This window comes from Nerophis lumbriciformis, linkage group LG11 (genome assembly GCF_033978685.3).
Source record: "Nerophis lumbriciformis linkage group LG11, RoL_Nlum_v2.1, whole genome shotgun sequence".
Lineage (NCBI taxonomy): Eukaryota > Metazoa > Chordata > Actinopteri > Syngnathiformes > Syngnathidae > Nerophis > Nerophis lumbriciformis.
This window is the reverse complement of record NC_084558.2, coordinates 4,790,150-4,816,049: the sequence shown is the minus strand read 5'-3', so window position 1 is coordinate 4,816,049 and position 25,900 is coordinate 4,790,150. Positions and strand designations below refer to the sequence as shown.

General features: G+C 41.9%; 1 protein-coding gene across 2 annotated transcripts in view; it reads right to left on the bottom strand.

Moving 5' to 3' along the window:
• spsb3b (splA/ryanodine receptor domain and SOCS box containing 3b) overlaps positions 1–25,900 on the bottom strand; it is a 34,811-nt gene that overhangs the window by 7,748 nt on the left and 1,163 nt on the right. The window contains exons 2-7 of one of the 2 annotated variants that reach the window (XM_061967666.2): positions 19,477–19,583; positions 18,618–18,756; positions 4,446–4,644; positions 4,193–4,380; positions 4,019–4,121; positions 1,456–1,581 (exon numbers count right to left, since the gene is read on the bottom strand). In XM_061967666.2, the coding sequence (XP_061823650.1) occupies positions 1,456–1,581; positions 4,019–4,121; positions 4,193–4,380; positions 4,446–4,644; positions 18,618–18,756; positions 19,477–19,517 (796 nt within the window). In that variant the 5' untranslated portion in view covers positions 19,518–19,583. Of the gene's footprint in view, positions 1–1,455; positions 1,582–4,018; positions 4,122–4,192; positions 4,381–4,445; positions 4,645–18,617; positions 18,757–19,476; positions 19,697–25,900 lie in introns of those variants that run through there. The other variant, XM_061967665.2, reaches the window with a different exon arrangement.

Sequence of the window (25,900 nt, the reverse complement as noted above, 5' to 3'; positions counted from 1 at the left end):
CATATTACGCCTATACTGGCTCACCTGCACTGGCTTCCTGTGCACTTAAGATGTGACTTTAAGGTTTTACTACTTACGTATAAAATACTACACGGTCTAGCTCCGTCCTATCTTGTCGATTGCATTGTACCATATGTCCCGGCAAGAAATCTGCGTTCAAAGAACTCCGGCTTATTAGTGATTCCCAGAGCCCAAAAAAAGTCTGCGGGCTATAGAGCGTTTTCTATTCGGGCTCCAGTACTATGGAATGCCCTCCCGGTAACAATTAGAGATGCTACCTCAGTAGAAGCATTTAAGTCCCATCTTAAAACTCATTTGTATACTCTAGCCTTTAAATAGCCCCCCTGTTAGACTAGTTGATCTGCCGTTTCTTTTCTTTTCTCCTCTGCTCCCCTTTTCCTTGAGGGGGGGGCACAGGTCCGGTGGCCATGGATGAAGTGCTGGCTGTCCAGAGTCGGGACCCGGGGTGGACCGCTCGCCTGTGCATCGGCAGGGAACATCTCTGCGCTGCTGACCCGTCTCCGCTCGGGATGGTGTCCTGCTGGCCCCACTATGGACTGGACTCTTACTATTATGTTGGATCCACTATGGACTGGACTCTCACAATATTATGTCAGACCCACTCGACATCCATTGCTTTCGGTCTCCCCTAGAGGGGGGGGGGGGTTACCCACATATGTGGTCCTCTCCAAGGTTTCTCATAGTCATTCACATCGACGTCCCACTGGGGTGAGTTTTTCCTTGCCCTTATGTGGGCTTTGTACCGAGGATGTCGTTGTGGCTTGTGCAGCCCTTTGAGACACTTGTGATTTAGGGCTATATAAATAAAGATTGATTGATTGATTGATTGAATAAGGGGGATAATTGCTGTCTCGAGGGCTCTAATCGTGTTAAAAACATATTTAGAATTTCACCTGCAAGTTTGTGTTTCCTCTAACAATGACAATTTTTCATTTATCGATAAGAATCATATTTCACAGAAATTCACTTTTACACACGCACACACCTCATTGCAATGTGTTTTCTTTATTTACATTGTAGATTGTCACTGAAGGCATCAAAACAATGACACCTGTGAAGTGAAAATCCTTTCAGGTGACTACCTCTTGAAGCTCATCAAGAGAATGCCAAGAGTGTGCAAAGCAGTAATCGGAGCACAGGGTGGCTATTTTGAAGAAACTAGAATACAAAACATGTTTTTAGTTATTTCACCTTTTTTTTGTTAAGTCCATAACTCCACATGTGTTCATTCATAGTTGTGATGCCTTCAGTGACAATCTACAATGTAAATAGTCATGAAAATAAAGAAAACACATTGAAGGTGTGTGCAAACTTTTGGCCTGTACTGTATATATAAAATGTAACACTTTTTGGACCATTGCTGCTGTAACAGTAATTCCTGAAATAAGGGTCAATAAAGTGTAATTTTATAAAGTCCCCTGGAAGACCACTCACCTATGCATCGCCGATTTTTGTAGAAGGTCAAAGTACCGTGCCAGGTGTCCAGGTGCATTCCAATGATGGAGCCTTGGCCGAACTGCGAGGAGAACTTGGTTTTGTTTCCTTTGTGCTGGAAGAGACCTTTGAAGAAGACAGAATCTTGAAGAACGATGCAAACGTCTACGCGAGCATGCCAGCACTTTACGGTACAAAACCAGTCAAGTTGGCACATTGTGTAATTCGTAAATAAAAATGTAATACAATGATTTGCAAATCCTTTTCAACGTATATTCAATTGAACAGACTGCAAAGACAATATATTTAATGTTTGAACTGAGAAACGTAATTTTAAAATATAATAAAATAAAACAAATCGTTAACTTAGAATTTAATGGCAACAACACTTTGCAAAAAAGTTGGCACAGGGGCATTTTTACCACTGTGTTACATGGCCTTTCCTTTGAACAACACTCAGTAAACATTTGGGAACTGAGGAGACCAATTTATGAAGCTTTTCAGGTGGAATTATTTCCCAATCTTGCTTGATGTACCGCTTAAGTTGTTCAACAGTTGTGGTATTTTAGGCTTCATAATGCGCCACACATTTTCAATGGGAGACAGGTCTGGACTACAGGCAGGCCAGTTTAGAACCCGCACTCTTTTACTATGAAGCCAGGCTGTTGTAACACGAGCAAGAATGTGGCTTGGCATTGTCTTAATAAATAAGCAGGGGCGTCCATGATAACGTTGCTCCAAAACCTGTATGTACCTTTCAGCATTAATGGTGCCTTCACAGATGTGTAAGTTACCCACGTCTTGGGCACTAATACACCCCCATACCATCACAGATGCTGGCTTTTGAACTTTGCGTCTACAACAATCCGGATGGTTCTTTTCCTCTTTGGTCCGGAGGACACGACGTCCACAGTTTCCAAAAACCATTTGAAATGTGGACTCATCAGACCACAGAACTCTTTTCCACTTTGCAGCAGTCCATCTTAGATGAGCTCGGGCCCAGCGAAACCGGCGGCGTTTCTGGGTGTTGTTGATAAATGGCTTTCACTTTGCATAGTAGAGTTTTAATTTGCACTTACAAATGTAGAGACCAACTGTAGTTGCTGGCAGGGGTTTTCTATAGTGTTAAAGAGCCCACGTGGTGATATCCTTTACACACACGCTTTTTGATGCAGTACCCCCTGAGGGATCGAAGGTACGTAATATAATCGCTTACGTGCATTGATTTCTCCAGATTCTCTGAACTTTTTGATGATATTACAGACCATAGATGGTGAAATCCCTAAATGATTTGCAATAGCTGGTTGAGAAATGTTGTTCTTAAACTGTTCGACAATTTGCTCACGCATTTGTTGACAAAGTGACATACTTGCCAACCTTGAGACCTCCGATTTCGGGAGGTGGGGTGGGGTGGGCGTGGTTAAAAGGGGAGGAGTATATTTACAGCTAGAATTCACCAAGTCAAGAATTTCATATATATATATATATATATATATATATAAGAAATACTTGACTTTCAGTGAATTCTAGCTATATATATATAAATGTATATTATATATATATATAAGAGAAATACTTGAATTTCAGTGTTCATTTATTTACACATATACACACACAACACTCATCTACTCATTGTTGAGTTAAGGGTTGAATTGTCCATCCTTGTTCTATTCTCTGTCACTATTTTTTCTAACCATGCTGAACACCCTCTCTGATGATGCATTCTGCTTCGTCTCCTTGTTGTGTGCGCAGTTGTGCACTGCACTCTCTAAAAGCCCTAGATGTTATTGTCACATATGCATGTACAGTAGATGGCAGTATTGTCCTGTTTAAGAGTGTCACAACATTGCTGTTTACGGCAGACGAACTGCTTTACGGTAGACGAAAATATGACTGCTGTTGTTGTGTGTTGCTGCCGCGCTGGGAGGACGTTAATGAAACTGCCTAACAATAAACCCACATAAGAAACCAAGAACTCGCCCTCGATCATTCTACAGTTATAACGTCATTGGGCAGGCACGCTGTTTATATTGTGGGAAAGTGGACGTGAAAACAGGCTGTTGACACGTCACTCAGGTCCGCCTGAATTTCGGGAGAAAATTTGTCCCGGGAGGTTTTCGGGAGAGGCGCTGAATTTCGGGAGTCTCCCGGAAAATCCGGGAGGGTTGGCAAGTATGCAAAGTGATGACCCTCACCCAATCCTTGTTTGTGAATGACTGAGCATTTCATGGAAGCTGCTTTTATACCCAATCATGGCACCCACCTGTTCCCAATTTAGCCTGTTCACCTGTGGGATGTTCCAAATAAGTGTTTGATGAGCATTCCTCAACTTTCTCAGTCTTTTTTGCCGCTTGTGCCAGCTTTTTTGAAACATGTTACAGGCGTCAAATTCCAAATGAGCTAATATTTGCAAAAAATAAAGTTAAGTATCTTGTCTTTGCAGTCTATTCAATTGAATATAAGTTGAATATGATTTGCAAATCATTGTATTCTGTTTTTATTCAGCATTTACACAACGTGCCAACTTCACTGGTTTTGGTGTTTGTAGATGTAGGATTCTCACCTGTGTAGGAGAGCCCCCAGCTGTCTTCATCGTGACCCAGCAGGCTTCCAAAGTTATATTTGAATTTCTCCAGGTTGACCTCGGAGGTTCCTACTCCCACCATCTATGCGAACAATGCAAATCAGACGTGGAAAAAAGCCGGCATATTGTTTGCAATCGCCGCTTCCTGTGTACCATGTCCGTTCCATAGACGGGGGACGTCATCTTGACTTCCCAGAAGTGTTGCCCGTCGCTCAGCTCCCTGGTGCCTCGGATGGCGGCGGTGCCGCAGCTGTAGTCCGAGTGGAAACTCACCTTCCTGTCATCGCAGCTGAGGAAGGCGCCTGACGACTTGACGTTGCCGTCCCACACCCAATGGAAGCCTGAGAGCGACATGTTTGTTATTTAGGGCCGCCCACTGAGACCAGGTCACTCGTGCTCTCCTGACCGTGGTCCTCCTCGCCGCACAGGCATTCTGTGGTGATGCCCGAGCCTGGTCTCAGCTCCTCTTCTTGGACGCACTTGCAGAAGGACTCCCCGACCACCGGCACCAGGCTGGGCGGGACCTCCGCCGCCTCCTCCTCCGCCGCCGCCTCCCTCGTCACCTCAGGGACAGTCTGGGAGCACGTCAGCTGATCCGCCTCAGACTTGACGCAGAATAAAAGTGTAACCATGATCCAGAGAAAGCAGGACAAAAAGACTTTTCTCATAGGATATTTTGGAGGCGTTCTCTTATTGGTCGAGAGTCACATTTAGACCCCTTCCAAAAATATCAATCAATCAATCTTTATTTATATAGCCCTAAATCACAAGTGTCTCAAAGGGCTGCACAAGCCACAACGACATCCTCGGTACAAAGCCCACATACGGGCAAGGAAAAACTCACCCCAGTGGGACGTCGATGTGAATGACTATGAGAAACCTTGGAGAGGACCGCATATGTGGGTAACCCCCCCCCTCTAGGGGAGACCGAAAGCAATGGATGTCGAGTGGGTCTGACATAATATTGTGAGAGTCCAGTCCATAGTGGATCCAACATAATAGTAAGAGTCCAGTCCATAGTGGGGCCAGCAGGACACCATCCCGAGCGGAGACGGGTCAGCAGCGCAGAGATGTTCCCAGCCGATGCACAGGCGAGCGGTCCACCCCGGGTCCCGACTCTGGACAGCCAGCACTTCATCCATGGCCACCGGACCTGTGCCCCCCCCCCCCTCAAGGAAAAGGGGAGCAGAGGAGAAAAGAAAAGAAACGGCAGATCAACTGGTCTAACAGGGGGGCTATTTAAAGGCTAGAGTATACAAATGAGTTTTAAGATGGGACTTAAATGCTTCTACTGAGGTAGCATCTCTAATTGTTACCGGGAGGGCATTCCATAGTACTGGAGCCCGAATAGAAAACGCTCTATAGCCCGCAGACTTTTTTTTTGGGGCTCTGGGAATCACTAATAAGCCGGAGTTCTTTGAACGCAGATTTCTTGCCGGGACATATGGTACAATGCAATCGACAAGATAGGACGGAGCTAGACCGTGTAGTATTTTATACGTAAGTAGTAAAACCTTAAAGTCACATCTTAAGTGCACAGGAAGCCAGTGCAGGTGAGCCAGTATAGGCGTAATATGATCAAACTTTCTTGTTCTTGTCAAAAGTCTAGCAGCCGCATTTTGTACCAACTGTAATTTTTTAATGCTAGACATAGGGAGACCCGAAAATAATACGTTACAGTAGTCGAGACGAGACGTAACGAACGCATGAATAATGATCTCAGCGTCGCTAGTGGATAAAATAGAACGAATTTTAGCGATATTACGGAGATAAAAGAAGGCCGTTTTAGTAACACTCTTAATGTGTGATTCAAACGAGAGAGTTGGGTCGAAGATAATACCCAGATTCTTTACTGATTCGCCTTGTGTAATTGTTTGGTTGTCAAATGTTAAGGTGGTATTATTAAATAAATGTCGGTGTTTAGCAGGACCGATAATCAGCATTTCCGTTTTCTTGGCGTTGAGTTGCAAGAAGTTAGCGGACATCCATTGTTTAATTTCATTAAGACACGCCTCCAGCTGACTACAATCCGGCGTGTTGGTCAGCTTTAGGGGCATGTAGAGTTGGGTGTCATCAGCATAACAGTGAAAGCTAACACCGTATTTGCGTATGATGTCGCCTAGCGGCAGCATGTAAATACTAAAGAGTGCAGGGCCAAGAACCGAACCCTGAGGAACTCCGCACGTTACCTTAACATAGTCCGAAGTCACATTATTATGGGAGACGCATTGCATCCTGTCAGTAAGATAAGAGTTAAACCACGACAAAGCTAAGTCTGACATACCAATACGTGTTTTGATACGCTCTAATAAAATATTATGATCGACGGTATCGAAAGCAGCGCTAAGATCAAGAAGCAGCAACATAGATGACGCATCAGAATCCATCGTTAGCAGTAGATCATTAGTCATTTTTGCGAGGGCTGTCTCCGTAGAGTGATTTGCCCTGAAACCGGATTGAAAAGGTTCACAGAGATTGTTAGACACTAAGTGTTCATTTAGCTGCTGTGCGACAATTTTTTCGAGGATTTTCGAAATAAAGGGAAGGTGGGACACCGGTCGGTAGTTTACCATGAGGTCAGGATCAAGGTTAGGTCTTTTGAGCAGAGGATGAATAACCGCTTTCTTGAATGCTAGGGGAACAGTGCCAGAGGAAAGTGATAAGTTTATAATATTTAGCACTGATGGACCTAATAATACAAAAAGCTCCTTGATAAGTTTCCCAGGAAGTGGGTCAAGTAAACATGTTGTTTGTTTTATCCCACTTACACGCTGTAATAGTTCCTCTAATGTTATTTCATCAAAAAGAGAGAGACTATTTTGTATTGCAGTATCCGTCGTAGATACAGTTGTATCTACGACGGATACTGAATATGTCTTTCAAACAGCCATGCTGCCACACAAGGAGCTTTCAGCAAGCATCTTATCGTCCTAAGGTATTTTAGAGTAGTCTGTGTACAGCATCTATCAATTTACTAGTCACTGAAAAGGGGTCAGCATCACAATTTTGGTCTAAATGTCGGTAGGTCGTGAGTTCAAACCCCGGCCGAGTCATACCAAAGACTATAAAAATGGGACCCATTACCTCCCTACTTGGCACTCAGCATTAAGGGTTGGAATTAGGGGTTTTGGGATTACTACATGATTTCTTATATAAAAGTTTTTCTTTTTAAAAGACATGTTACATTTTAAAATTGTGCTGTTTTGGGGACCAAGCATTGATTTAAATTCATTTCAGCAGGGGACGTTGATTTGAGGTACAAGTGTTTTGTGCCCTGAGATGGGTAGGTCGTGAGTTCAAACCCCGGCCGAGTCATACCAAGGACTATAAAAATGGGACCCATTACCTCCCTGCTCGGCACTCAGCATCAATGGTTGGAATTGGGGGTAAAATCACCAAAAATGATTCCCGGGCGCGGCCACCGCTGCTGCTCACTGCTCCCCTCACCTCCCGGGGGGGGAGGGTAATGGGTCAAATGCAAAAGATAATCTCACCACACCTAGTGTGTGTGTGACAATCATTGGTACTTTAACTTTAACTTAAATCAGTGGTTCTCAAACTTTTTTTCACCAAATACAACCATTGACATACAGTAGCGTAGTAGGCCCAAGTATTCATTAAAAACAAGGCAAAGGGTTTTATTACCATACCATGCCAACTTTATTTATAAAGCCCTTTAAAGACAAGCACAGTTGAAAAACAAAGGGCTGTACACCACAATGAAATGGAGGCAAAGGACAGACTAAAAAAATAACATTTAAAACAGAAATAAAAATACACATTTAAAAAGCAAATATAAATTACCCTAAGAACAGTTTGTTAGATAAAAACAGTTTAAAAGTTAAAAACAGTTCAAAGTCTCATGCTGGGTTAAAAGCCAGTGAATAAAAATGGGTTTTAAGAAGGGTCTTAAAAATAGCCAAAGAAGGGGCCTGTCTCACATGGAGAGGGAGATCGTTCCAGAGTTTTTAATTATTCAACAATTATATTTAATATTTTGCCCACTGTAACATTACACAGTTTGAACAGTAACACTGTGTTTGATAATAGGAAAGTAAAACACTGTACTTTAATCAAGGGATTTTTTTTGGGCATACCACTAGATGGAGCCCGTGTACCACTACCACAGAATCTCACTGGCCTAAATTGTTGGCAACGCAGGTGAATAATGTGTCCAAATTTAGTGTAAGCATCACTATGTGGCCTAGTTTTTCTTTTAATGAACCACAACTACATTGTGCCGGCAGCACTCATGTAGCCCCAGACTAGACAATAATGACTAGGAATTAGGGGTGTGAGAAAAAAATCGATTCGAATTCCATTCGCCATTCTCACGTTGTACGATTCAGTATCGATTCTCATTTTTCAAAAATCGATTTTTTTATTTTCGTTTTAATTAATCAATCCAACAAAACAATAATATCAACCACAGTATCAATATTAGTAACTATTTCAACATAGCAGTGATTAAAAATCCCTCATTGACATTATCATTAGACATTTATAAAAAAAAAATTAAAAATTAAATATTTTGTGTCCAATATTTTCACAAAGACAAAATAAGTCATATTTTTGGTTCATTTAATAGTTGAAACAAATGTACATTATTGCAATCAGTTGATAAAACATTGTCCTTTACAATTATAAAAGCTTTTTACAAAAATCTACTACTCTGCTTGCATGTCAGCAGACTGGGGTCGATCCTGCTGAAATCCTATGTATTGAATGAATAGAGAATCGTTTTGAATCGGAAAAATATCGTTTTTGAATCGAGAATCGCGTTGAATCGAAAAAAATCGATTTATAATCAAACCCTGACCCCAAGAATCGATATTGAATCGAATCATGGGACACCCAAAGATTCGCAGCCCTACTAGGAATCAGAGGTGGGACCAAGTCATTGTTTTGCAAGTCACAAGTAAGTCTCAAGTCTTTGCCCTCAAGTCCGAGTCAAGTCCCGAGTCAAGACAGGCAAGCCCCGAGTCAAGTCCAAAGTCAAGACTGGAAAGTCTCAAGTCAAGTCCTAAGTCCTGCATTTTGAGTTTCGAGTCCTTTCAAGTCCTTTTAACCACAGACTAATATATTAACACAGATTGTGTATGCTTTTCAAACGCTGTATTTATTTATTAAAACAAGTGCATTTTAAATTGCAGGAAAGAAAATTGTGCTGACATTGCACTTTATAATAGCACTATTAACCAGTCATTTTAAACATTAACTCATTCCTTTACAGAACAAACACATTGAAAAATAAAGTGCAAATGTACTTATTTGTACAAAAGTGTTAACATTGAAAAAACATGACATATACGTGAACATAACAAAAAAGTTGTACTTTTTATATGTCAGGGCCCTATGCTGCATTGCATTTGCAAAAGACCAAATTAGCCAAGAGTCTGTCAGTCATTTGTGCACGATGGGGGCGTAGTATGATGCCACCATGGCTGAAAACTCGCTCCACTGGAGCACTGGAGGCAGGCACTGCCAAGACTCTCATGGCCACTCGGAACAGTGAAGGAAGAGTCTTCATGTTCAATGCCCAGAACAAAAGGGGGGAGAGAGTTGTTTTGGGTTGGTGCACTACTTGTAAGTGTATCTTGTGTTTTTTATGTTGATTTAATTAAAAAAAATAAAAAAATAAAAATGATTTCTTGTGCGGCCCGATACCAATCGATCCACGGACCAGTACCGGGCCGCGGCCCGGTGGTTGGGGACCACTGAGGTAAACAACCAACAGTATGTCAGAAAGCTAGCTAAAACGGTACACATATTCATAATATAGTATACATTTTAACTGACCTTTATTTGACTATTTTTGTCTTTTTTTAGGTGGCTAAAATACGCGGTGCTGCTGACCGCCGTCTAACGTTACGTGTGATATATTGACTAACGTAACCCTGCTTAAAAAAAATCACTGAACAAAAAGTATGAATAAGGTAGTGAACTGCAACAGATTCCCGTGTTTGCAATAACGTTATAACGTTAGCAGTGAGTTTACAGCCTCACTGATTTAACTACACAGCAAATAAAAGTCACGTTACTTAGCCAATAAACGTTATCTTACATTCAAAACTTACCGTTCTTTGTGCAACTTCAAATGCCGGACGAAGTTGGAAGTTGTTGCCTCTCCATCAGTAATTTTCGAACCGCATGTGTTGCATACTGCAAACCGTTTTGTGTTGACCACCTCGTAATTTTTATACCAAAACAAAATTATTTTAGGTATCATTTTTTGTTCACTGGCGTGTGGTTTGGACATGTCTTCTTCGTTGGTTGTCCTGCAATTTGATTGGATGAATGCTGTGTGATGAAAACAAAGTAGATCTAATTTGATTGGCTGTTGTACTGAGACCACACCAGCTGACACACGCAACGCTGATAGACAAGTACACAATGAAAAATACGGAGCGCTCCCGAATAACTTTTTCATCTTTGGGTTTTGGGGAAAGTAGCAAGTCATGTCAAGTCATGTCAATTCAAAAGGCTCAAGTCCAAGTGAAGTCACAAGTCATTGATGTTAAAGTCTAAGTCGAGTTGCAAGTCGTTATACATTTTGTCAAGTCGAGTCTAAAGTCATCAAATTCATGACTCGAGTCTGACTCGAGTCCAAGTCATGTGACTCGAGTCCACACCTCTGCTAGGAATGTCCCCATACAACTTTTTCACACCGATATTGGCGCCTTGAGTGTTGGCCGACACCGATACGTTATCAGCACGGATCATAGTACATACTTTTATTATTTTGTAGAGTGGAATGTCAGAAAAGGTTTGATCAAGTGGAATTACTTAAAAAGGTAGGTATGGAAAAACATTAACCTTATGAAAGATCTATGCTTTTGAATTAAAGTGTAGCCACAATAATTCATGGCGTTAAGCTCATGGTGGAGGAAGTTGAATGATGCGAACACGTTTGTTACTGGATACTTTCTAATACGCTTCTCCCTTGGAGACTTTGGATGTGTAGGTAATATGCAACTTCAATTTGATACTTGTTTATATTGACAAATGGTGTTTGACACTGCAATATTATTCAGTTAAGGACACTAATTACGAATGTCTGGCTTGTGTGCTATTGTTTACTTAGCTGTTGTGTAGCTCCTAGTAGCCTATAGGCCATACCTGGGCAAATTAAGGCCCGGGGGCCACATGCGTCCAGTTAAGCTTTTTAATCTGGCCCGCCGGACATTCCCAAATAATTGTTTTAGATCTTTAAGATGGAAAGTGTAGCTGCCATTATGATGTGCAGTGATGTTTTCTAATGACCGTAAGTCTTGAACTATACAAAGTATTTCAATGCTTGGAATCTGCAATTTTGCATGATATACTAGTTACTATGGTAATCTAATTAGTTACTATGGTAATCTAACTAGTAACTGAGTGTTTCCAGAGCGGCCAGCCTGAAATGTGGGTGTCAGGGACAGACGCGGAAGGAGATTTTTACAACAAAGTTCTAAAGCTTAGTGATGTATCAGATATATTAGATTGTAGGTGGGTTTACTTTTGTTATTTCGCGTTCATATTTCGCAATGTTTGTTGCATTTTTGTTGCGTTTCGCTTGATTGTAAAATATGTGGATGGAGAGGGGGGGTGACGTTCATATGTTGTCAATTTTCAGTGTTTTATCCTTCATAGTTAATATTGTAAATACCACATTATTTTCATGTACATTCTGGGTGTCTTATTCAGTAAAAAAAAATGTAAAATTCCATTCCGTTCTTTAAGGTGGTCTGTCATAACTAGAGATGCGCGGATAGGCAATTATTTCATCCGCAACCGCATCACAAAAGTCGTCAACCATCCGCCATCCACCCGAACTAACATTTAATCAAAACCGCACCCGCCCGCCATCCGCCACCCGCCCGTTGTTATATATCTAATATAGACGATGCAAGGCATTAGTGAGGTTATAAAGATTTTGCCTGTTAAAGAAAGGAGACTTATCCAATGCAGCAGAGACATTCAATGCGTGCCACGCTGTCACGGCCCAGACGGACACCAGTGCGCAATCATCTGGGAGCCGCGCTGAGCGCACCTCCAAGCGCGCTCGCGCCACTCAAACTGCTGCAGGCAGCTGCGTTCTATCTTGTTTTAACATCCTGTGGCACTCTTCTGGGATCACGGCGGACGAAACTGCTCATGCTCAGGGTGTTTGTGGAGGTTCGGGGTTTTGCACAAATGTGATGCACCATGTTAGATGTCCCGGTTTTGTGACTGTCGTAGACATAAACAGCGTCGCAGCTCTTGCAAATCACGTAGCCAGCATTACTATCATCCTGATTTACAACCTCATAAAAACGAGTCCACGCTGAACTTTTGTGGCCTTTTTTTCCCCTGGTCTTTAGTATTCCCTTTTTTAGTTTGTCGCGTACCATTTTTGCTGCCGGCGTTGCCATCTCTTTTTTTTTTTCTTCTTCTGTTGTGGCATGCTGCAGGTGCCTGCTCGTTTTTCGTATGTGGGTAACAACATTTAACTATGTATATATATTTCCGAATTGGTTTAACTGCCACCCGCCTGAATCTATTTAAAATCTAATTTTTTTTTTTATTTCAACCGCCCGACCCGACCCGCGGATAAAATCAAAAATTTTTTTATTTCAACCGCCCGACCCGCGGATAATCCGCGGACTCCGCGGTTGTGTCCGCAAACCGCGCATCTCTAGTCATAACATTTTTAGCATTCAATCAGACATTATTGTGAGGTTTTGTATTAGTCTTCCTAAAAATAAGATATACCGGCCCCCAGACACATTTTTTTCCTCCAAATTTGGCCGCCCCCAGTCAAAATATTTGCCCAGGCCTGCTATAGCCTACCATGTTTACCTTTTGCAAATGACTTGACTAAAATACAAGACAAGACCAAACGTGCTGCAGGACTGCTTGTATAAGAACTTAAATCTGAGATTTTACATGCACATTCAATGCTTGTTTTTTAGCTGACATCGGACCGATATCCGTTGACGCGTGTTCAGTGCATGTTCAATCAATATACAAGCTATACACCAGGGATACTCAACTAAATTTTTCTAGGGGCAACCTTTTTTAGAAAACTAATGACAGTGGCGCCAAGCTTCTCCCTTCACTGTTATTCTTACGTTGAGAACCAGTATTCTACGTAGTAGACATTCTTTTGGTCTGTTTCTTTAGTCAGAGTTACATATTTCAGAAAAAAAAATAGTCTTGTTAGCAGAGGTGGGACCAAGTCATTGTTTTGCATGTCACAAGTAAGTCTCAAGTCTTTGCCCTCAAGTCCGAGTCAAGTCCCGAGTCAAGACAGGCAAGCCCCGAGTCAAGTCCAAAGTCAACACTGGAAAGTCTCAAGTCAAGTCCTAAGTCCTGCATTTTGAGTTTCGAGTCCTTTCAAGTCCTTTTAACCACAGACTAATATATTAACACAGATTGTGTATGCTTTTCAAACGATGTATTTATTTATTAAAACAAGTGCATTTTAAATTGCAGGAAAGAAAATTGTGCTGACATTGCACTTTATAATAGCACTATTAACCAGTCATTTTAAACATTAACTCATTCCTTTACAGAACAAACACATTGAAAAATAAAGTGCAAATGTACTTATTTGTACAAAAGCGTTAACATTGAAAAAACATGACATATACGTGAACATAACAAAAAAGTTGTACTTTTTATATGTCAGGGCCCTATGCTGCATTGCATTTGCAAAAGACCAAATTAGCCAAGAGTCTGTCAGTCATTTGTGCACGATGGGGGCGTAGTATGATGCCACCATGGCTGAAAACTCGCTCCACTGGAGCACTGGAGGCAGGCACTGCCAAGACTCTCATGGCCACTCGGAACAGTGAAGGAAGAGTCTTCATGTTCAATGCCCAGAACAAAAGGGGGGAGAGAGTTGTTTTGGGTTGGTGCACTACTTGTAAGTGTATCTTGTGTTTTTTATGTTGATTTAATTAAAAAAAGAAAGAAAAAAAAATTATTTCTTGTGCGGCCCAATACCAATCGATCCACGGACCAGTACCGGGCCGCGGCCCGGTGGTTGGGGACCACTGAGGTAAACAACCAACAGTATGTCAGAAAGCTAGCTAAAACGGTACACATATTCATAATATAGTATACATTTTAACTGACCTTTATTTTACTATTTTTGTCTTTTTTTTAGGTGGCTAAAATACGCGGTGCTGCTGACCGCCGTCTAACGTTACGTGTGATATATTGACTAACGTAACCCTGCTTAAAAAAAATCACTGAACAAAAAGTATGAATAAGGTAGTGAACTGCAACAGATTCCCGTGTTTGCAATAACGTTATAACGTTAGCAGTGAGTTTACAGCCTCACTGATTTAACTACACAGCAAATAAAAGTCACGTTACTTAGCCAATAAACGTTATCTTACATTCAAAACTTACCGTTCTTTGTGCAACTTCAAATGCCGGACGAAGTTGGAAGTTGTTGCCTCTTCATCAGTAATTTTCGAACCGCATGTGTTGCATACTGCAAACCGTTTTGTGTTGACCACCTCGTAATTTTTATACCCAAACGAAATTATTTTAGGTATCATTTTTTGTTCACTGGCGTGTGGTTTGGACATGTCTTCTTCGTTGGTTGTCCTGCAATTTGATTGGATGAATGCTGTGTGATGAAAACAAAGTAGATGTAATTTGATTGGCTGTTGTACTGAGACCACACCAGCTGACACACGCAACGCTGATAGACAAGTACACGATGAAAAATACGGAGCGCTCCCGAATAACTTTTTCATCTTTGGGTTTTGGGGAAAGTAGCAAGTCATGTCAAGTCATGTCAATTCAAAAGGCTCAAGTCCAAGTGAAGTCACAAGTCATTGATGTTAAAGTCTAAGTCGAGTTGCAAGTCTTTTTACATTTTGTCAAGTCGAGTCTAAAGTCATCAAATTCATGACTCGAGTCTGACTCGAGTCCAAGTCATGTGACTCGAGTCCACACCTCTGATACTTAGGCCTACTACGCTACTGTATCTTAAGGTTGTTCACTATGGTGTTTGAGAACCACTGCTCTGAAGTATAAAAACACTTCTATAGTACCGTCCCTGCAGAAGATATTGCAGTAAAAATGGTATTGATGTAGGTTTATTTTTTATCGTGTTCTGTTTGTGTTGTGTTGTGTTTGCTCGGTACTCGTTTTATCTTTTAACCTGCTCATTGTACAGCACTTTGGCTACCCCTGTGGTAAATTTTAAATGTGCTCTATAAATAAAGTTGATTTGATTTGATTTGTTTTCGAACATGCAGAACAATTTACATGGACGTACATCCCATGTTTACAGTTACCTGTACACTATTCAAACGAAAAGGAGTAAGAGGAAGCGGATCTTTTTTTAATCCTGCCTCTTTCCTCCGTGTAGCAGTTAGTGCCAGTTTGGTGCCTTCCTGTGTTCAACATGTACCAGTTATTTTAATAGTAAAAGGATAACGATGCATAACCGTTGAAACCTTATTCAGTGATGAATAATAAACAGATAAATAAAGGAGTGTCGTTTACATAAATAAAATATTTGCTCGGTAAAAAAAAAAGCAAAATAAGTACAGTATTTGTAAAAACATTAGCCTCAATAAATACTGAAAAAAAAGAAGATGAATTAGTAAATACTGGATTATAACTATAATAATAAATAAATAAAAAGTATTATAGTATTGATAAAATGGACACACTGTACAGTAAACCAATGTTTTTCAACCTTTTTTGAGCGTTGCAAAAAATCCAAAGGCACACCACCAGCAGAAATCATAAACTCAGTTGACAGTTAAAAGACATTGTCACAATTGTTGGATATGACTTTAAACCATAAGCAAGCATGCATCAATATAGCTCTTGTCTCAAAGTAGGTGTACTGTCACCACTTGTCACATCATGCCGTGACTTATTTGGAGTTTTTTTTGCTGTTTTTCTGTGTGTAGTGTTTTAGTTCTTGTCTTGCGCTCCTATTTTGGTGGCTTTTTCTCTTTTTTTGGTATTTTCCTGTCGCAGTTCCACGTCTTCCTTTGAGCGATATTTCCCGCATCTACTTTGTTTTAGCAATCAAGAATATTTCAGTGACTTTTTATTAGAGATTTTTAAATGTTTTAAAATGTGATATCGGAAATTATCGGTATCGGGTTGTTTTTTTTTTGTTTTTGTTTTTTAAATCGTTATCGTTTTTTTTATTTTTTTATTTTATTAAATCAACATAAAAAACACAAGATACACTTACAATTAGTGCACCAACCCAAAAAAAAACCTCCCCCATTTACACCCATTCACACAAAGGGGTTGTTTCTTTTTGTTATTAATATTCTGGTTCCTACATTATATATCAATATATATCAATACAGTCTGCAAGGGATACAGTCCGTAAGCACACATGATTGTGCATGATGCTGGTCCACTAATAGTACTAACCTTTAACAGTTAATTTTACTCATTTTCATTACTAGTTTATATGTAACTGTTTTTATATTGTTTTACTTTCTTTTTTTATTCAAGAAAATGTTTTTAATTTATTTATCTTATTTTATTTTTTTAAAAGGACCTTATCTTCACCATACCTGGTTGTCCAAATTAGGCATAATAATGTGTTAATTCCACGACTGTATATATCGGTATCAGTTGATATCGGTATTGGTAATTAAAGAGTTGGACAATATCGGAATATCGGATATCGGCAAAAAGCCATTATCGGACACCCCTACTTTTTATCCTTCTTTGTGGGGATATTGTTGATTGTCATGTCATGTTCGGATGTACATTGTGGACGCCGTCTTAGCTCCACTGTAAGTTTTTGCTGTCGTCCAGCATTCTGTTTTTGTTTACTTTTTGTTTTTGTTTACGGCGTGGCGCAGTGGGAGAGTGGCCGTGCGCAACCCGAGGGTCCCTGGTTCAATCCCCACCTAGTACCAACCTCGTCATGTCCGTTGTGTCCTTGAGCAAGACACTTCACCCTTGCTCCTGATGGGTCGTGGTTAGGGCCTTGCATGGCAACTCCCGTCCTCAGTGTGTGAATGTGTGTGTGAATGGGTGAATGTGGAAATAGTGTCAAAGCGCTTTGAGTACCTTGAAGGTAGAAAAGTGCTATACAAGTATAACCCATTTACCAATATAGGAGTTTTCCTTTTAAAATAACATTGTGACAACTGACCCCATCACCTCTTTGTCACAATGGGTTGGAAAATAAGTGGGATAAACATTCCAAGCTTCAATTTCATGCAGGAATGACTAATGAAAGATGCTTGGATGATCAGCAATTCTCACTATAGACCAGTGGTTCTTAACCTTGTTGGAGGTACCGAACCCCACCAGTTTCATATGCGCATTCACCGAACCCTTCTTTAGTGAAAAATACAATTATTTTTTTTTTCAAATTCAAGACAAAGTTACATGTTGTTTTTTTTTACTGGTGCACAACATGAACAGTGCATGAACATCGCCTTGTTCAAAGAACAAAACCAACACAGTGCATGAACCCACAACAAATTACACACCTGCAAATCAGATGGAAAAGTAGAGGGAACATTGTTTGGTGGTATCCATAATACGCCGATAGGGAGAAGTTTTTATTTACACGATGAGTCGGGTGTGTCTTGACCTCCGGGGTGGAGGCTCCGTCGAACCCCTGAGGCCGACTCACCAAACCCCTAGGGCAGTGGTTCTCAAATGGGGGTACGCGTACCCCTGGGGGTACTTGAAGGTATGCCAAGGGGTACGTGAGATTTTTTTTAAATATTCTAAAAATAGCAACAATTCAAAAATCCTTTATAAATATATTTATTGAATAATATTTCAACAAAATAAGAATGAAAGTTCATAAACTCAGTGAAGCACAAGCTCAGGTTTCTCACAAAAATGTCTGTCAAAAAGAACTGTGAAAAGAAATGCAATATTCAGTGTTGACAGCTAGATTTGTTGTGGATATGTTCCATAAATATTGATGTTAAAGATTTATTTTTTTGTGAAAAAATGTTTAGAATTAAGTTCATGAATCCAGATGGATCTCTATTACAATCCCCAAAGAGGGCAATTTAAGTTGATGATTACTTCTATGTGTAGAAATCTTTATTTATAATTGAATCACTTGTTTATTTTTCAACAAGTTTTTAGTTATTTTTATATCTTTTTTTCCAAATAGTTCAAGAAAGACCACTACAAATGAGCAATATTTTTGCACTGTCATACAATTTAATACATCAGAAAGTGATGACATAGTGCTGTATTTTACTTCTTTATCTCTTTTTTTTCAACCAAAAATGCTTTGCTCTGATTAGGGGGTACTTGAATTAAAAAAATGTTCACAGGGCGTACATCACTGAAAAAAGGTTGAGAACCACTGCCCTAGGGTTCGATCGAACCCAGGTTAAGAACCACTGCTACAGACTAAAAAGTGTGACATAATCAGGGGCGCCGAAAAGGGGGGGTAAAGGAGACGGATTCTAGGGGCCCATGATGGAGGGGGGCCCAGAGAGGCCCCTAATGATGATGAAATTGTAATACAGAAAAAATAATGACACTGTGTTGGGGGCCCTGTAAAGATTCTTTTCATGGGGCCCAAAATCCCTAGCGGCGCCCCTGGACATAATAATGCCTTGTGTTGGTCTACCTGCGTTGTTGTCCGGCTTTCCCGGTCGTCCCCTCCGCATGTCGTCGTCATAACCGCCAAGGAATCCATCCCGCGCCGCATTTCAGTCCAGGCCAAATGTCGAGCCCGGCCGCTCCGTCCTCTCCTCAGCATGGAAGCTCTGAGTAACCAGCAGACCGTGAAGGCACCTCACGACCTACTTTCTCTGTGTTTTATTCTCATTGGTGTATTGTTCTTTATCCTGGATCAACTGTATGGATTTTTTTCCCCTTTACGTTTAGCCAGCATATGTAAGGGGAGCACCATGTGTACCGGGTAGGTCTATTTCCACCTCCCCCATATGCCACAATTGGCAGCAGGACGCGTGCGTATTTGTGCAACCTCTAAAGCCAACCTTCTGCTTTGCTACTGGGGCAAGATGTCTGCTAGTGCAAGTGCACATGTGCAGGAATGAGGTCAAGCGTGCATGAACAGCCATACTTTTAACTCTCATTTTAACTCTTTATGTTTGCATTTTGGTATACATGCCTGGCAATACACGCATGTCTTGCTCGGACAGCAGCTGGTGGCTGCTTTGCTTAACAGGTGCAGAAGATAATTGCCAACAATTTAGATTAGTTAGTCTGGAGCCAGTTTTGCTTTAAGTGGGCTTTGGCCTAAATACTCTAAATGCATCATCTGGACAGCTGACTCGTGAACAGGGAATATGAGCGAGGTAAATAATATAATTCAAAATAGTATAATATATGACTTTAAATAACCAAAACAAATGTGTATGCTTAGCACATGTTGCACTACATTGCATTATATATGAGACTAATGGCTGGTTGGCTTGTGCCGCATTTTAAAAGAGCGTTTAATTATTTAGAAGCAGTCCTACCTCACTGAAGTCTTCTTGTCGCCTGTCTTGCAGTGACTCATCTGACTATCCGGGTGCCTCTTCTGTGACAGGTGCTCTTTACACTGAGGTGGCCCACTTCTCAAGCTCTGCAGGCCAGACGTAAACATTACTTGGCCACGCCTCCGCCTTCACCTCATTGGATAACACCAAAGGGGTGGAGAGGGTGCGTTTGAGTGACTCGTTTTCTGCAATATTTCGGTTAGGTTAAATTCGATTTTTTTTTAAATAAACTAGATGAGGCAATTCCTGAAGGAATTGCGTGTGAATGCTCCAATGCTTAAGTTGAACTTGAAATCCTGGAATTTTTTTTAATTTTTTTAGAATTGTTGAAGTAGAGCAGTGTTTTTCAACCTTTTCTAAACCAAGGCACATTTTTTTCATAGAAAAAAAATCCCAAGGCACACCACCAGCAGAAACCATTAAAAATTAAACTCAGCACCCGATATTGGCAGTAAAAAGTCGTTCTCGCAATCGTTGTATAACAATTCAAACCATAACCAACCATGCATCTCAAAGTAGGTGTGCTGTCACGACCTGTCACATCACGCTGTGACTTATTTGGAGTATTTTGGTGTTTTCCTGTGTGTAATTCCTGGTTTTCCCGAAATTCTAGGAATTCCGTAATACCATTTTTCAATTCAACATACTTCAACATTTCTCGACCGATTTGACAAATTCCAACACCAACTACCCAGGTAACACCTAACGTTAGCGTAACGTTACTGTATGGTTCTCGTTTGGTTATGCAAGATGAGAACATTCTAAGAACATTCTCAGAACATATCAAAACCTATGACACACAAAATATTTGCCTGCAATGGAAACAGCAACCGTTAGGCTTTTCAAAGTGTTTTTTTTCGCAAATTTACTTTATATACATTATGTAGTAACGTTTCCCTAACGTTCCGCGAACGTGTTGTGTGACGCGCATGCGCGTAGAATCTTCCCTAAGACAAAGAAGGACTACCAAGCTCGACAACGTACGCTCGACAACGCTGCAAATTCCAGAATCCCGATAAATCAGGCAATTGCATTGATCACATGTAAGTAGATAGAAAGAGTGAAATACGAAGCACGTTTTTGTGTAACAATTTCTACCCTATGTAACGGAGTTAAAATACACCTTTGTTATTTATTATATTTTGTTTGTGAATTTTATCTCCAAATAGTTATCTTGTCTGCTCGTCTATGAGAGGGCGGTTTGATATCTTTTTGTCCCTCCTGAGCTCCTGTAGTTCTCCTGGGTTGTGTAGCCCCTCCCTTCTCCCCTCACACAAAAGTTCCACATGTTGAGGGTGAGTCTTGCTCGGACGGTGCCACCGACCTTCTCCTTGTTTTTCGGTAGAAATTAGGTCTTTAATTAATGAATGTGTGTACCAAGAATGTGAATATGTTTACCTGTGTTGTCCTTTAGTTTTAAGTTCAGATTACAGGTAACATGTGGAACTTTTCTGTGAGGGGAGAAGGGAGGGGCTACACAACCCAGGAGAACTACAGGAGCTCAGGAGGGACAAAAAGATATCAAACCGCCCTCTCATAGACGAGCAGACAAGATAACTATTTGGAGATAAAATTCACAAACAAAATATAATAAATAACAAAGGTGTATTTTAACTCCGTTACATAGGGTAGAAATTGTTACACAAAAACGTGCTTCGTATTTCACTCTTTCTATCTACTTACATGTGATCAATGCAATTGCCTGATTTATCGGGATTCTGGAATTTGCAGCGTTGTCGAGCGTACGTCGTCGAGCTTGGTAGTCCTTCTTTGTCTTATGGAAGATTCTACGCGCATGCGCGTCACACAACACGTTCGCGGAACGTTAGGGTGCCACTACGTTCTCCTAACGTTCTCATAACGTTCGCGTGTTACCTGGGTATTTCAACTCATTCAAACCATTGAAGTTTGTTTTTTTATCATTTTCAAAAATAATTCCCGCTTTTCCCGAAATTCCCACATTTTGGGGAAATTCCCATTGAAATCAATGGGACATTCTTCAAAGTTTCACAACTCCCCACGTTTTTCATCTGATTCAAACTGTTCCAACTTCAAAATATTCGGCCTGTTCAGGAATTGATCTACTTCAACAATTCAAAAATTCCCAGATTTCCCATAATTCCTTTTTTGAGGGGGCATTTTCCCCATTTAAAATGAATTGGCCATTTTTCAAACTTCCACAATTCCCACATTCTTCAACCCCATTATCCACCTTTAACACATTCCACCATTCTGGAAATTCAAACTACCCTTTTTCCAAGTTCCGATTTTTTTGAAATCCCCTAATACCATTTACTACTTCAACACTTCAACCAATTCAGCTCATTTTCAAAAAAATCCAACTTTTCCCAAAATTCCCAAATTTCCAGAAAGTTGCCATTGAAATGAATGGGACATTTTTTCCAAGTAGCACAATTTCCACATTTTTCAACCTATTCAAATCATTCCAACATTAACACCTTCCACTCATCCTGGACATTCAAACTAACACGGCATCTCTATCCTCCTTCAAAACCGCAATAAGAATATGAGTTTAAACATGCAGTGGTACGACCTCTACTTAAAAAACCCAGCCTCGACCCCTCTCTCCTCTCTAACTTCAGACCTATCTCTAATCTTCCATACATTTCCAAAATATTAGAGAAGGTTGTCTACAGTCAGTTGTTGCCCTTCTTAGAGGATAATGGTATCACTGAGCTGTTCCAGTCCGGTTTTAAAGCCCTCCACAGCACAGAGTCAGCGCTTCTAAAAGTTTTTAACGATATCCTCCTGTCCACTGATTCTGGTAAATATGTTGTCCTGGTGCTTTTAGATCTGTCTGCTGCGTTCGACACCGTCGACCACGCCACCTTAATCACTCGTCTTGAGAACTGTGTGGGCATTAAGGGCACCGCCCTCAACTGGTTCCGGTCGTACCTAACCGACAGGAGTTTTTGTGTAAAAGTAGACAGTTTTATGTCGTCCACAGCTCCTTTACCACATGGGGTCCCCCAGGGCTCAATCCTTGCCCCAATTTTATTTGCGCTTTACCTTCTCCCCCTTGGTTCTATTTTTAGGAAGTACAGTATTGCATTTCATTTTTATGCCGATGATTGCCAGATTTATTTTCCCATGGCACAAAATAACACGGTTCAACGTCTTATTGACTGCCTGCACGACATCAAAGTCTGGCTTTCAGCTAACTTCCTGAGCCTAAATGAAGATAAAACAGAAGTTATGTTGTTCGGTCCAAGTCGCTCTCCCTCCCCCAACGTTGACCTCGGCACTCTGACCCCGTATCTCAGCGACTCTGTCACAAACCTGGGGGTAAAGTTTGACTCAGATTTTAAATTCGAAAAACAAATCAGCAGCGTCGTTCAAAAAAGCTTTTATCAATTACGCCAAATAGCGAAAGTGAAACCGCTTCTATCAAGACATGATCTTGAGAAATTAATCCACGCTTTTATCTCGACTCGTCTTGATTATTGTAATGCCCTGTATGTTGGCATTAGCCAGGCCTCCCTCGCCCGCCTGCAGCTCGTGCAGAACTCTGCTGCTCGTCTGCTAACACAGACCCGCAGACGTGAGCACATCACCCCTATTTTAGCGTCCCTTCACTGGCTCCCTGTGCGTTACCGAATACATTTTAAACTCCTTTTATTTGTTTTTAAATGTCTAAACAACCTCGCGCCAACCTATCTCTCCGACCTCCTTCAGCCTTACTGCCCCACCCGATCCTTAAGATCAGCCGATCAGCTGCTGTTGACGGTCCCCGACACAAGGCTGAAGCTTAGAGGTGACAGAGCTTTCGCCGTTGCTGCTCCCAAGCTCTGGAACGACCTACCCCTGAGTGTTAGACAAGCCTCCTCTCTTCCTGTTTTTAAATCTCTCTTAAAAACATACTTTTATTCCATGGCTTTAACACTGAGTGATATCCATCCTGCAATGGCGCCCCATAATACACCTGCTGTGATCCTGTTTTTATGTTTTTATTAATTCTATTTTAATTATTTATTTTTTATCGTGTTCTGTTTGTGTTGTGTTGTGTTTGCTCGGTACTCGTTTTATCTTTTAACCTGCTCATTGTACAGCACTTTGGCTACCCCTGTGGTAAATTTTAAATGTGCTCTATAAATAAAGTTGATTTGATTTGATTTGAATAAAAGTACACCTCCAGGCAACTTCAACCCTAAACTTACACCCTGAAGTAAAAGTTAAAGTACCAATGATTGTCACACACACACACTAGGTGTGGCGAAATTATTCTCTGCATTTGACCCATCACCCATGATCACCCCCTGGGAGGTGAGGGGAGCAGTGGGCAGCAGCGGTGGCCGTGCCCGGGAATCATTTTTGGTGATTTAACCCCCAATTCCAACCCTTGATGCTGAGTGCCAAACAGGGAGGTAATGGGTCCCATTTTTATAGTCTTTGGTATGACTCGGCCAGGGTTTGAACTCACAACCTACCGATCTCAGAGCGGTCACTCACCACTAGGCCACACAATCCGGGCCACCTCCCCGGATTGTTAATAATCAAATGTAGATACTTTTTCTTATGCTTTCTGATCTGTCTCTCTCTCTCTCTCTATGTCCACTACTTGCTGTCCATATCCTACCAAGTCAGACCTACACTGTTTCAATGTCCATTTCTCTGTTCTCAATTGTTGATGACTGAAGTGATGATAATAACCAAACCTAACCCCCCCCTCTACATCCCACACCCCGAATTGTAAATAATGTAAAGAATTCAATGTATATACCCTGATGATTATCTTGTGTGATGACTGTATTATGATGATAGTATCTGAACCCGATAGGAGTCCTATCGGGTTCTTTTGGCTCATGGGACTCCTGAGGCAGCGGACAGGTACCGACAGGCCAAGCGGTGTGCGGCTTCAGCGGTTGCGGAGGCAAAAACTCGGACATGGGAGGAGTTCGGGGAAGCCATGGAAAACGACTTCCGGACGGCTTCGAAGCGATTCTGGACCACCATCCGCCGCCTCAGGAAGGGAAAGCAGTGCACTACCAACACCGTGTATGGTGCGGATGGTGTTCTGCTGACCTCGACTGCGGAAGTGGTGGATCGGTGGAGGGAACACTTCGAAGACCTCCTCAATCCCACCAACATGTCTTCCTATGAGGAAGCAGTGCCTGGGGAATCTGTGGTGGGCTCTCCTATTTCTGGGGCTGAGGTTGCTGAGGTAGTTAAAAAGCTCCTCGGTGGCAAGGCCCCGGGGGTGGATGAGATCCGCCCGGAGTTCCTTAAGGCTCTGGATGCTGTAGGGCTGTCTTGGTTGACAAGACTCTGCAACATCGCGTGGACATCGGGGGCAGTACCTCTGGATTGGCAGACCGGGGTGGTGGTTCCTCTCTTTAAAAAGGGGAACCGGAGGGTGTGTTCTAACTATCGTGGGATCACACTCCTCAGCCTTCCCGGTAAGGTCTATTCAGGTGTACTGGAGAGGAGGCTACGCCGGATAGTCGAACCTCGGATTCAGGAGAAACAGTGTGGTTTTCGTCCTGGTCGTGGAACTGTGGACCAGCTCTATACTCTCGGCAGGGTCCTTGAGGGTGCATGGGAGTTTGCCCAACCAGTCTACATGTGCTTTGTGGACTTGGAGAAGGCATTCGACCGTGTCCCTCGGGAAGTCCTGTGGGGAGTGCTCAGAGAGTATGGGGTTTCGGACTGTCTGATTGTGGCGGTCCGCTCCCTGTATGATCAGTGTCAGAGCTTGGTTCGCATTGCCGGCAGTAAGTCGGACACGTTTCCGGTGAGGGTTGGACTCCGCCAAGGCTGCCCTTTGTCACCGATTCTGTTCATAACTTTTATGGACAGAATTTCTAGGCGCAGTCAAGGCGTTGAGGGGATCCGGTTTGGTGGCTGCAGGATTAGGTCTCTGCTTTTTGCTGATGATTTGGTCCTGATGGCTTCATCTGGCCAGGATCTTCAGCTCTCACTGGATCGGTTCGCAGCTGAGTGTGAAGCGACTGGGATGAGAATCAGCACCTCCAAGTCCGAGTCCATGGTTCTCGCCCGGAAAAGGGTGGAGTGCCATCTCCGGGTTGGGGAGGAGATCTTGCCCCAAGTGGAGGAGTTCAAGTACCTCGGAGTCTTGTTCACGAGTGAGGGAAGAGTGGATCGTGAGATCGACAGGCGGATCGGTGCGGCGTCTTCAGTAATGCGGACGATGTATCGATCCGTTGTGGTGAAGAAGGAGCTGAGCCGGAAGGCAAAGCTCTCAATTTACCGATCGATCTACGTTCCCATCCTCACCTATGATCATGAGCTTTGGGTTATGACCGAAAGGACAAGATCACGGGTACAAGCGGCCGAAATGAGTTTCCTCCGCCGGGTGGCGGGGCTCTCCCTTAGAGATAGGGTGAGAAGCTCTGTCATCCGGGGGGAGCTCAAAGTAAAGCCG